This window comes from Bos javanicus, chromosome 7 (assembly GCF_032452875.1).
Source record: "Bos javanicus breed banteng chromosome 7, ARS-OSU_banteng_1.0, whole genome shotgun sequence".
Taxonomy (NCBI): Eukaryota; Metazoa; Chordata; class Mammalia; order Artiodactyla; family Bovidae; genus Bos; species Bos javanicus.
The window spans coordinates 11234812-11246887 of record NC_083874.1 but is presented as its reverse complement, the minus strand read 5'-3'; the positions used below and the strand labels follow the sequence as shown (position 1 = coordinate 11246887).

The 12076-nt window shown below is 57.7% G+C and overlaps 2 protein-coding genes across 4 annotated transcripts; both read right to left on the bottom strand.

Annotated features, from left to right (window-relative positions):
* Positions 1–3250: 3250 nt before the first annotated feature.
* On the bottom strand, positions 3251–7323 carry C7H19orf67 (chromosome 7 C19orf67 homolog). Of its 2 annotated transcripts, none has more exons than XM_061421891.1 (6): positions 5869–7323; positions 5052–5196; positions 4832–4932; positions 4560–4745; positions 4072–4206; positions 3251–3632 (listed from the first exon to the last, which is right to left on the bottom strand). In XM_061421891.1, the coding sequence occupies exons 1-6, from the start codon at positions 6204–6206 to the stop codon at positions 3458–3460; spliced, it is 1080 nt and encodes a 359-aa protein (XP_061277875.1). In that variant the 5' UTR covers positions 6207–7323; the 3' UTR covers positions 3251–3457. The 2 variants fall into 2 exon arrangements, with proteins under 2 accessions (XP_061277875.1, XP_061277876.1); XM_061421892.1 differs by having other exon boundaries at positions 5052–5193.
* A 104-nt stretch (positions 7324–7427) lies between these two features.
* On the bottom strand, positions 7428–10784 carry SAMD1 (sterile alpha motif domain containing 1). 2 transcript variants are annotated; one of them, XM_061421887.1, is made up of 5 exons: positions 9402–10752; positions 8689–8983; positions 8503–8599; positions 8280–8391; positions 7428–8178 (listed from the first exon to the last, which is right to left on the bottom strand). In XM_061421887.1, exons 1-5 carry the CDS (start codon positions 10344–10346, stop codon positions 8020–8022), a joined length of 1608 nt encoding a protein of 535 aa, XP_061277871.1. In that variant the 5' UTR covers positions 10347–10752; the 3' UTR covers positions 7428–8019. The 2 variants fall into 2 exon arrangements, with proteins under 2 accessions (XP_061277871.1, XP_061277872.1); XM_061421888.1 differs by lacking the exon at positions 7428–8178 and having other exon boundaries at positions 8283–8391; positions 8503–8621; positions 9402–10784.
* Positions 10785–12076: the final 1292 nt, after the last annotated feature.

Here is a 12076-nt window from a genome sequence, read left to right as displayed (position 1 = left end):
ACTCCTGGATTTATGCCTGGGTCTAGCTCACACAGCATTGCACCCCAACAGTAGCTCAGCCCAAAGACCCACCCCGACCCCATCATCAGCACACTGACCACATGCTTGACCATGACTCTGGGAGGAATGGAGAGAAAGGCAAGAAGGAGCCAGCATTTATTGTTCAGTTGCTCAATCATCTCTGACTCTTTGCAACCCCATGGACTGCAGCACACCAGGCTTCCCTGTCCTTCACCATCTCCTTGAGCTTGCTCAAACTCATGTCCTTTGAGTTGGTGATGCCATCCAATCATCTCATCCTCTCTTGTCCCCTTCTCCTGCCTTCAATCTTTCCCAGCATCGGAATCTTTTCTAATGAGCCAGCTCTTTGCATCAGGGGGCTAAGGATTGGAGCATCAGTCCTTCCAATGAATATTCAGGATTGATTTCCTTTAGGATTGACTGGTTTGATCTCCTTGCAGTTCGAGGAACTCTCAAGCCTTCCACACTACAGTTCAGAGCCAGCACTGCCAAGGTGGAAAATGGAAACACCAAGAACCTGTTCTTAATCCCCTGCAGAGGAGCTAAGAGCTAAGTATGTCGAGTTGACAGAACTTAAGTATAGACCTGGGTTCATGAACTTTTTTGCATATTAAAGTTACCTGAGGCATGCTTATGTCAAGTAAATCAGATTCTGATAGAGGCTTTGGCATCAATAAAGCTCCTCAGGTGTTTCTAACATGGAGCCAGGTTTGAGAGCCACCAGGTCAATGTAGGCTCGATATAGGTTGAAACAGGCTCAAAGTGTGGTGTCTGGACAAGCAACATCAGCATCACTTGGGATCTTTAAGAAAAAAGTTCCATCCCAGACTTAGTGATCAAACCCTCCAGTGATTCTAAAGTTAGAGAATCATGGGTGTAGACAGTTCCTGAGCAACTACTGGTTGCTTAGTCGCTAAGTTGTGCCCGACTTTTTTACAACCCTATGGACTATACATCCCACCAGGCTCATCTGTCCATGGGATTTTCTCAGGCAAGACTACTGGAGTGGGTTGCCATTTCCTTTTCCAGAAGATCTAACCCACTCAGGGATGGAAACCCCACCCCCCCATTTCCTGCACTGGCAGGCAGGTTCTTTATCACTGAGCCACCAGGGCTTCCCTCCTCACCAACAGGACCCAGGAAATCAAACCTGTTTCCTTCTCCCAGGACTGCCACCACCCACCAGAAATCTAGTTTTAAGTGGCCTGTGGATTTGTCTTAAGGGAAGACAAATTAAAGCTGCATGTGGCTAGTCCAAATTGAGATGTGTTGTAAGTGCAAAATATACAGATTTCAAAAACCTAGTGCAAAAAAAGGGGGATACCTCAATTTCTTACATTGATATTGCAAAAATATTTTGGATATCTGGGGTTAAATAAAAATATCACTAAAAGTCTGACCTCTTTATTCTTTTAATATAGCTCTTAAAAATTTGCAATTACATAGGTGACTCGCATCTGTGGCTCAAATTTCTATTGGACTGGACTAGTCTAAACAGTTTTCCAGTAGTCACGTATGGATGTGAGAGTTGGACTATAAAGAAAGCTGAGCGCCGAAGAATTGATGCTTTTGAACTGTGGTGTTGGAGAAGACTCTTGAGAGTCCCTTGGACTGCAAGGAGATCCAACCAGTCCATCCTAAAGGAGATCACTCCTGGGTGTTCATTGGAAGGACTGATGTTGAAGCTGAAACTCCAATACTTTGGCCACCTGATGCGAAGAGCTGACTCATTTGAAAAGACCCTGATCCTGGGAAAGATTGAGGGCAGGAGAAGGGGATGACAGAGGATGAGATGGTTGGATGGCATCACCGACTCAATGGACATGAGTTTGGGTAGGCTACATGAGTTGGTGATGGACAGGGAGGCCTGCTGCTGCTGCTTCGTCGCTTCAGTCGTGTCCGACTCTGTGTGACCCCACGGACTGCAGCCCACCAGGCTCCCCTGTCCATGGGACTCTCCAGGCAAGAACACTGGAGTGGGTTGCCATTTCCTTCTCCAATGCATGAAAGTGGAAGGTGAAAGTGAGGTCGCTCAGTCGTGTCTGACTCTTAGCGACCCCATGGACTGCAGCCTACCAGGCTCCTCCGTCCATAGGATTTTCCGGGCAACAGTACTGGAGTGGGGTGCCATTGCCTTCTCCAACAGGGAGGCCTGGCGTGCTGCAATTCATGGGGTCGCAAAGAGTTGGACATGACTGAGTGACTGAACTGAACGGAGTCTAAACAGTGGTGGTGGTGAACTCAGAAGGGCCTTGACTCAGTATTAGGGAACTTCAGAACCCGTTTGAGCTCATTCAAACTCCTGGGTTGTGGACTAAAAAATCCTTGGTGCAGTCAGAAATTGTCACCAGAAGCCTCTACTCCCACTCCAAAAAGACAAGGGTTTTGGTTAATCATGATTCACTTCACGTTTCTATTTTTATAATTTGTAAACTGGGATAATCATAACACATGATAATACTATGTGTCAGGGACTATTAGGTAAGCAGGGCTCCAAGTCTGTTCTCCAACTCTGAAAATGCTAGAGGGAATCAAAAGGTGTCCGTTAGCTTAAGGGGAGAGGGGTGGGTAACTCGCAGCTGAGTGACAGCCGAAAGAAATACACTCCTCCCCTGGCCAGTGACCAGTTGCTATCAGGTCCAGGTTCCACCACTTGGTCTCTGAAGCTCTAGGTAGGCGGGTTCACCTCTCAACCCGTTTTCCTTTTCAGTCCAAGGCTAAGGTGAAGCTTAGAGTTCCCAAGTTGGAGTGCCTCACAGCTCTCCCACCAGCCCGCGCCCCGGACACCTCAGGAGGGTACAGCGACCTGCCCAAGCCGTGACCCAAAAGCTGGAAGAGAAAGATATAACCTCGGCGCTTAGGAAACTGATCGCTGGCCCTTTGCTGGGGCACGTCGGGAAATATAGTCTTTTTTGGTACAGGGAAATAATTTCCGGGTCAAAACATGCGAGTGGGCGTAGCCCTGCGTTCCTTCTCACAGTGGGCGTTGAATTTCCTCGCTACCCAAAACTTGCGGTTATCTGGGTTCCGGTTGTTGACAGGAGCCGCTACTTCCCTTTTTGCTTCGTACCAGCCCCCTACGCATGCTCTGAGCTCCTGTTGGCCAGTCGGCGGACCACAGTTTTGTTTCCATAAGACTACATTACCCAGAAGGCCACAGCGAGTGGGCGGGGCCTCCTCTCCCCGGGAGGGAGGGGAGCGGCGCACCGAGCGGACGCTGAGCCTGTGACCTCTTTCTTTCTTTTATTTAACACAAAACTGGTGTGTTCATAAGCAGGGCTCCGCGGCCGGGCCGGATCCAGTGCGGACGGGCCAGCTCGGCCTGGCCCCTTGGAAGGCAGGCCGAGCCGCACTAGAAGAACGAGTGAGCCCCTCCCCTACCCCCTCTTCTGGAGTTTGGAACTGTCAAGCTCCAGCTCCCACCCTCTCTCCAGGTTCAAGACTCCTGCGCGGCCCACGCCGCGGGCCCGGCGGCGCTCGGGGGCCGAGACACGCCCGCCTGGCCCGTGAGGATCTGCACCAGCAGGTCGGTGGCCAGCATGTGCGACGGCTCCTCGAAGCCGATGGTCAGCAGCTGCTGGTAGTCCCCGGGCGGCTGGGGGCACAAAATCCTGGGGGCCAGGGACAGACAGGCCAGGACGTGAGCGTCCCCTGCCACTCGGGAGCCCCTCCCCTTGAGCGAAAGGCTGTGGCTGAAAGAGGCTTTGTTTCAGCTGGGGGTGGGAAAGTGGTTTCCTTGTTGATGAGAAACCTAGAGGGTAAGGCTCTGGGAGGCTGAGCAATTTTATCCCTGACCTGGCTGACTGCTCAACGAGCTGTGTGTCCTTCGGCAGGTAACTTAACCTCTCTGAACACCTGTTTCCTTTGTAAAATGGGGCCAGTAGTATAGACCTCAGTGGGTTGTTACATGAGTCTGCATAAACGCTTTTCAGGGCACAATAAAATTAATTATTATCAATGGTAACAGTGTTGAGGAAGGCAGATGGTCTCTGGTTGGTTTCTGTCCCTCCCTCCAGATCCCACCCACCTTACCATTGCCCTCGCTCCTACCATGAATAAAGGTCATCCTCGGCTGGTCCTAGGGGCATCCATCGGCCGATGGACCACAGCTTCTGAATCTGGGGGCAGGAATTGGCGGGACTCTTGCCTGTGTCTTCCCATGTATCTCTATAGCATAGGAAGTAGCTGGGAGGGGAAGGGGCAGCAATGAAAAGTGAGCAGTGAGTAGTTTCTTGTTCTTCTGTTTGAGGGCTTTAATTTTAGAGGTAAAGTGGAAACTCATTAAAAGGTGCCTTCAGGTTCTCAGGTAGGCATGTGACAATACTGAGGCCTTTTCTCCCTGTCAGCCTACTTTTTTAAGATAAGTACTTCTATTTTGATGGGGGCATCTATATATGTATGTATATTTAAGGTGAAGATGACCTTGCAAAGATTCTTGAATTCCTGCTTGGCTTTCCACTTTCGTGGTGGTTCAGTGGCCCAAACTGGCATTCTCCCATAGCGAGGGGGAGGACTTGGATTCTGATAAGGGGACTCACTAATCCACGTGGGAATCTTGCTCCCGGCTGCTGGGCTCTGGGGTGGTTTCCAGGTTCCAGCGCATCTTCTTATAGAGGTATCGGGGGAAGCGGCTGGCGGTGTAGGCGGCAGGGGCACAGTATCTGAAGATGGACACCTCGTGGGAAGGACTGATGGTGAACCTCCCGCAGAAGAAACAAGAGATGCTGGCAGGAGATTCAAGAGTAGGGAATGAGGCTATGCTCTGGGCTCCTCCACCCCTGACCCCAAGCCAAATCTCTTATGCTTTTACCTTAGGGGGTCAGTCTCCTCCAAGTTCACGAACCCAAATGAGGCATACATTAGGACCAGCTGTTCCAGGCGAAGAGTGAGTTGTTGGGAGATCTCCAGCAGCTGTATGGAAGAGGGGGCATAATGAGATTAGTTGGCCTTCCAGGAGCATCCTCCCCATCCCCCAGGCCTGAGGGATGTGAAAGGGGCATCAGGGTCTGGGAAACCTGCTCCACACACACCCCCTTTCGGATCAGCTCCTGCAGGGCTCCATAGACGGGGGGCACGCTCCGAGCAGCTGCCTCCAGGTACAGGAAGTAGGGCTCACACATCTGCAAGAAGGTGGGCATGGCCTTTGCCAACTGTTCCTTCTGCACTCGGTCCCTGCTGAAGGGAGAAGCGGGCCTTTGCCTGAGTCCTTGGCTCCCCCACCAATTTCTCCTATTCTACTCACCCCTCCCACCTGTATCCCTGGCCTGGATTCCCACTACGAACAAACTCCTGCAGTGTCAGGCCTTTCTCAGAGGACCTTTCAGGACCACCATCATCAAAGACATGTGAAACACTTGTTAAAATGCAGACACCTGAGTCCCACGTCTGACTTTGGCCTACTCCTGTTCCCTGGGTGAAGCTCAGAAATCTAGGATTTAAACATCCTCCCAGGGGATTCCAATGGACATTGATCTGTGAGCATCACAGTCCCCCTTCCCTTGGTCTGGGAATCATATTATCCTCTGAGGTCTCAAACTGGTAGCCAGCAGGCCAAATCTGGCCCAGATAGGTTTTGTTTAGCCTGCCCAAGGTTCGAAACTTAAGCCAACAGTTAAAAAATGGGAGAAAAGTTCTAGCAGTTTGGCAACCTCAAGAGCCCACATAATAGTCCGCCCTCCCTAACCCCAAATTTCTACACAGTTCTCATAACTCTGAACTTCGGTTGCTAATCAGCTAGTGTCATTGACTTCGTTTAGCTCCCAATGCAAACCTAGTGTATTTCGCCCATTTTGTTAAACCCTCCTCTTTCTCATCCATGGTAGAATCTAGGATTCCGTCGAGCATCACCTGTAGAGCAAGTAGCTCTGGAAATCATCTGCCTTCTTAAGCAGGTAGCAGAGCTGTTCGGTGATGGGGCTGAACATGGTGTCCAACGGCAGGCGAGGAGGGGTGGGCCGGGGGCCTGGGGCCAGACGCTCCGGTGAAGGCGTAGAGGTGGAGACCTCGGGCAGCTGTCCCTGAACACCGTTCTCGGGCTCCGCCTCGGGTGGGTTCCCAGGTCCGCCAGGGGGAGGCGACCACGAGGGGTCTTCGCAGGGCTGTGCCCCAGATTCCAAGTCGTCCAGGGGCGGCGTTTCCCCAGAGCCCGCGGGGAGCGGCCCCACGAACCACTGTTCTGTTGCCATCGTGCGGCAAGAGGCGGGGACCACCGGAGCTCTTTAAGCCTCCGCTGCTCACATTGGCCGCGGGTTCGACCCCGCCCAGGGTACCTCAGACCTGCCTGGCCTGGGAGCGCGTCCCTCCTCCAGTTCAGCCCAGCCTCGACCTCCCTGCCGGCGCCGCGTGGAAGGAGTTCGCCTCATTTGAATTTCAACACGCCGGAGGGGCGCGCCGCTCTTGCCCGCGCTGCGCGGCAGCGGCGCCCCGCGCACACGCGCGCTCCCGGAACCTGACCGTGGGGTGCGCCTCCGGGGGAGGTGACCTGGGCTGCTGCTGGCGCGGCGGTATCCTGGGGGCGCGGCCTGGGGCCAGCGCATTTCTCTCTCGGAGGTGGTTTCCTAGGGAGGAGGGATCTTCACCGCGCGTCAAACCCCCGGGGTTGCAAGTATAGAAATCAAGGAAGGCCCCGCCCCGCTCGCTGACTCTGACCCCCAGGCCCTGGAATCTGTATTAACAACAAAACCTCATGGAATTGAGAAACTGCATTAAAATTTACTAGGCTCTGGTGATGTAGTAGTTGTCACTATTACTAACAATAAAAATCCTCACTTGGAAAAGATTTTCCCATCTCATGATCTCATCTGATGGCCCAGTCCCTCCTGTCCCTTTTATGAAAAAGACCTTGAGGACTGGAGACCCTACCATGGGCCCAGAACAGGCTTCTGCCCCGCAAGTTGTAGGCTGGATTCTTTGTTAACATGCAAAGGTTATCAGATACAGAGGTCTGAAGCCAAATACATTAATTATACTTAAAGACGCTGGGTAAAGAATGACAGGTGTCCGACCCCACCCTGTGTGACACTGAGCCAGCATCTTTGCAGTGATGAGCCAGTTGCCAGGTCTATAAAGTGGGTTTTTTTTTTTTTTTAATAAGCTTTGTCTCATGGGGCTCTGGTGAGAACCAAGAGAATGCTCATAAAACCTAGAGTTAACTGCTAGTCACTTAACAAATATTTGAGCACCTACTGTGTGCCCAGGGACTATTCTGGGAAAGGAAAGATGGCAGAAGAAACAAATAATCCTGTTCTCCTGGAACAGTTACTGTCAAAATTACACAGCTCTGAGGCAGCACCACTCACTACCTAGTCTCCCTCCTCATACACCTTTGTCCTAAACTGAAAACTCCTAGGGGGTCGGGGTGGCTCTTCTCCTCCCCAGACTACTTTCATGAAATGGACTGCATGCTGTTTTCTTCTTCTCTCTTTTTTTAAAATTTTATTTAAAAAACCTTCGGTGCAATATTAAAAAGCAATACGGCCAGCTGGAGCGACAATGAACAGAAAGAAAAGGGGAGGACGGATAGGGAAGATCCAGGGACCCCTTTCCCAGCTGCTACCAGGGGCTGGAGGCCAGGGCCAGACTGGGGAGGGGCCTGGGTGGTGGGGGAGAGAGGAAAGGCCACCCACCAAAATGAACAGGCAGAATAAAACACTGATATAGGAAATATCTGGCTGAACTGAAGAGGATCTAGGGAAGATGGGAAGCCCCCATTTTCTTCCCCCAAAATGTCCTAGACTGGGTTGGCCGGGGCAGGGAGGGGTTGGCCTCCTGGGGTGAAAGGAATAAGCCCTGTTCCACCCCATACTCCTTTGTCAGGGAATACAGGATGTGCCCGGGGGCCAGAGGCATGTATATTGGGGGAAAGGTGAGTAGGAATGCCCCCTCATTAGAATCTGTTACGAGGCCTGAGGGCGTTCCTGGTCCAGCTCCCAGACTCTTGGGGGTCTTGGGTGAGATGGAGACTGGAATGGGTCGGGGCAGGGGTGTGAGGCTGGGCGCTCAGCCTAGAAAGCCGTCGGGATCGTCCTCCTCAAAGTGGCCTTGCTGCAGCACCTTGATGTGGTGCTCGTAGATTTTCAGGGCTGGGCCGAGGCGGATGGACAGGCCTGTCAGCACGTCTGTGCGTTGCATGAGCAGCAAAGACTTGCCATCGATTTCCTGGGTGGGACAGAGGAGAAAGGTAGAGAGAGAGCAGGGTCAGAATACACCCCCACTGAGACCCTGAAACCCTGGGGCTAAGTTGAGGGGGCGAAACCCACCTGTTCTTGGAAAGCTGTGGCCTGCTCTGGGAAGCCAGCCTCGGTGAAGTACTCTACCACATCTGTCACCGTCCACTCCACAGGATCAGCCGGCTTCTCCTTGCGCCCGGAACTGCGTTGGAACAGAGGAAACCAGTTGCGTATTGACGCTCCCGTGGCTCTGTCACACATACCTGGGCAGCACCCCCACCCCCCACCCCACGTCTCAAACATTGTAACTTACGGACAGCCAAAGGGGGTCCCGTCAGCCCCAGGCAGGGCTGGTTTTCCTGGGGGCAAAGGCACGGGGGATGGGGAGTCTGGCCCAGTGGCAGCAGAGGCTGGGAAATAAAAAACAGATGCCTGTGGTTTTGTCTTGGGGCTCGGTTCGTTCCCACCAGCCACTCCCCACCCCCAGAGGGGTCCTTACCTGATCCCCCTTCCTTATTCATGGCGGCCATGGAGAACACTTGACGGGTGCCACTGCCTGGCGCTGGCCCGCGTCCTTCATCCTGGCCCTGGTGGGGTCCACAGGGCGTCCACTCCTTGACCCTCTCCTTGGCACTCTGAGGGCCGCGCTCGCCATTAAGCTGGTGGTGTTGGGGACCTGCAGGACGGTCTCCCTCGGGCACCTCGGAGCCCTCAGACACTTCATCTTCATCATCTTCATCTTCGTCATCTTCATCCTCCTCTTCCTTCTCAAGCACTCGCTCTTCTCCACCCCTCTGGTGCAAGAGAAGGAGGCCCGTAAGGGCAGTAGCTGTTCTAGCCCTGGGCCCGACCCGGGGATCCAGGACCAAGCGGACTGCCTCACCACCACCTTTAATACCAACACGGACTAACTTTTACACATCCACTCCGTGCCAGGCTCTGTGTTAATAAAGCTCTCAGTAGCCAAATCTCATTAAACTCGCTCAACAACCCCAAGAGGTCGCTACTGTTATTAAGTCGCGTTTTACAGCGGAGGAAACTGAGGCTGGCGAAGATCAAGTCACTTGCCAAGGTCACCACCCGCCGAGCCCGCAGGGAAGAAGCGCAAAGCCCCGGCCGCCCGCGGCCCGCTTCCTCCTGGGACTCTCGCCCCGCCACCAACTTCGCCAGCACCTGCCCATCGCACGGCGCCCCCCTCCGTGGCGCGCTCACCTTGCTCCGCGACGCGCGGGCGCTGGCGGCCGGGGGCACCCGCCCGGGCCTGTCCCCGCGGGGCAGCGCGAGCGCTCCGAGACGAGTGCGCTCCAGGCGGCCCCGAGCCGCCGCCTCCTCTTCTAGCAAACCCTGCACGCGGCCGCGAGTCAGGCGGCCGCCGGCGCCGCCGCTACCCCCGAGGTAGCGCACGACTTCCCGCAGGCTCACGGGCCGAGCCGGGCCGCCGGCCCGCGCCGCGCCCCCCTCCGGCGGCTGCTGTGGCTGCGGCGGCGGCGGCGGCGGCTGCTGCTGTGGCTGTGGCGCCGGCGGCAGCGGCGGCTCCCGGGCGGCGACGGCGGGCGGGGGGGCGCGGCGCGGGCCGGCCGGGGGCGCCACTGCCGGAGGAGCGGCAGGCGCGGGCGGCGGCGCGGCCAGGGGCGCGGCCCGCTGCGCGCGGGGGCCCGGTTGCGCGGGGCCGGGCGAGGGGGGCGCTGTGGCGGCAGCAGCGGCGGCCGCGCGGGGCGCCCGGGCCGGGGCGGCGGCGGCGGCGACGGGCGCGGGCGGTGGCGGCGGGGCGGGCGTGGGCGGCGGCGCGGCGGCGGCAGCGGGGCCCCCGCGGGGGGCGCGCGGCGGGGCCGGCGGGGTGGCTCCGCGCCGGGGCGGCTGGACGCGCGCCGCGTTGCGGTACGAGATGCTCCCCTTGTAGCTGACCCGGAGCACGGCGCGTTGCTGGATCAGTTTCTCTAGCTCGGCGCGCGTGCGCTCCGGCTCCGGGCCGTGCCGCCGCCGCACCATCCGGCAGATGCGCTCCAGGTCCGGCCGCGCCTTGCGCGAGCGCAGCGAGTCGATGGTGTCCAGGATCCACTCTTGGTAGTGCGGGGAAGCGGCGGACGACGAGGCAGCGGCCGCCGTGGTGGCGGCCGCCGCCGTCTCCGGCGGGGGTAGGGCCGGGGGCCCCGCCATGCCTCCCGCCCGGCCCGGCTGCACCGTGCGCGCTGCCTCCCTCCCAGCGCGGCGCCCCCCTCCCCGGCACCCCTCCCTCCGCCGCTGCCCGCCTCCTCCGCCTCCCCCCCCGGGGGGCGCAGCGCCTCGGCGGAGCGGCGGCGGCGCTGCTGTTTCTTTGCAAAAAAAAAAAAAAAAAGAACGAGAGAGAGAGAGGGAGCGAGAGAGAGAGAGAAAAAACAGTGAGAGAGAAAGAAAAGAGAGAAAAAATATGCACACACTCACTCACTCGCACGCACGCACACACAGACCCGCTTCTGCTGGGCGCGCGCGGGGCCGGGGATGCGAGGAGGGAGGAGGGGAGCGCGGCGCGGCCGGCCCCTCCCCGCCGCCGCCGCCGCCGCCGCACGCGCGCCCTGCGCCCGGGACACTCCGGCCCCCCTTCCTTCCCTCCCTCCCTCCTCCCCGCCGCCCGCCTTCCTCCCTCCCACCCCCACGCGCCCGCTTTTAAGGTGGAGCCCGGGCCCCCCGCCCGCCCCCTTTACCCTGCGCTCTCGCTCACTCCGGCTCGCCCCGGCCCCCCCTTACAACTCCCGCGCGCTTTTTAAGGAGGCGCCGCGGAGTTGGCGCCGGGGCGGGGGCGGGGGAAAGCGGCGGGCGGGGGAGGGGGAGGGGAGCGCCGGGGGGAGGGGAGAGGGGGCGGGCGGGGCGGGCGGGCGGTGCTCGGCCGCCCTCCAGCCATTGGGCGCGGGACCCAGACGTCCCCGGCGCCCAGCCCCCCTCTCCACGCCTCCCCGGCGCGCTCCGCTCTCGGGACCGCACTTACCGGGAACTCGCCGCCCGCGGGCCGGGCCACTGCACTAGCCCGGCGCCGCAGGGACCTTCGGACCACCGCCGCCTCCGCGCCCCTTGGGCGTTCTTGGCCCTGCGCGGGGAGGGGGGCGCGCACGGTCTCCACCACCCCATACCCCCCCTGCCAGGGCCGCCCCCGCCGCCGCTCGGCTTCCCGGCGCGCCGGCCCCAGCGTCTCCCTAGAGCTCCCGCCCTTTCGGCCTCTCGTTGGACGCAGAGGGGGTGCGCCTCAGAATGTGGGGACCCCTAATCTTGGGTCAGAGGGCAGTTTGGCGCCCCCTTCTCCAGCAGGGCGGAGGGGAGTGGCGGAATTCCAGCTAAACCCAGCTTTACAAGGACTCCAGGCCAGGTGCTGATCAGCTTGGACGCTGGGGTCCGAAATTCTCTTTCCAACCCCCTGGGGGTGCGTGGGTGGGTGACCGAAGTCAGGAACACTAGCGACACTTTTTTTTAAACAAAACTTTATTGATAATAGTTTTCAAATATGTTTACAACAGCACACTGTTCAAGAGGAAGTTGCGTCCTTCGCAGCACACAGGTTGAATCACCCCCGCGCCCACCCGGGGTCCCACCCCAGGCCTGAGAGCTCCTCCTAGGATGGGGAGAAATGATGAGTGGAACAAATGTGGGGATGAATGGGGTGACTCCCGACTTTTCTATTCAGAGAGAAAAAACCACAAATGGGTGGTGGCAGTGGTGGTGGTGGGGGGGAGAACCGGTGATTGACAGCTGACAGCTAAGCAGAGGAGGAGCGCCCAAGATGGGGGGTGGAGGGCGGAGGCTGCTGGGTGAATAAAATAAGCAGTCCCTCGCAGGAACCCTGGCCTTGAACCCGGGGGAGGGGGCGCTCTACCTCCTTCTGCGGTGATTGCCTTCCCAATTGACAGGAAGCTGGACAT

Bases quoted from the DNA above. Each gene is read 5' to 3' on its own strand.
- SAMD1 (XM_061421887.1), bottom strand. From the start codon at position 10,346: ATGGCGGGGCCCCCGGCCCTACCCCCGCCGGAGACGGCGGCGGCCGCC. The intron at 8,984-9,401 runs GTGAGCGCGCCA...CTCTTGCACCAG, and splicing joins CCCGCGCGTCGCGGAGCAAG to AGGGGTGGAGAAGAGCGAGT. The intron at 8,179-8,279 runs GTGGGTTTCGCC...TGTCCCACCCAG, and splicing joins CCACAGCTTTCCAAGAACAG to GAAATCGATGGCAAGTCTTT.
- C7H19orf67 (XM_061421891.1), bottom strand. From the start codon at position 6,206: ATGGCAACAGAACAGTGGTTCGTGGGGCCGCTCCCCGCGGGCTCTGGG. The intron at 5,197-5,868 runs GTGATGCTCGAC...TTCTCCCTTCAG, and splicing joins CAGAGCTACTTGCTCTACAG to CAGGGACCGAGTGCAGAAGG. The intron at 3,633-4,071 runs GTAGGAGCGAGG...CCTGGCCCCCAG, and splicing joins GAGGATGACCTTTATTCATG to GATTTTGTGCCCCCAGCCGC.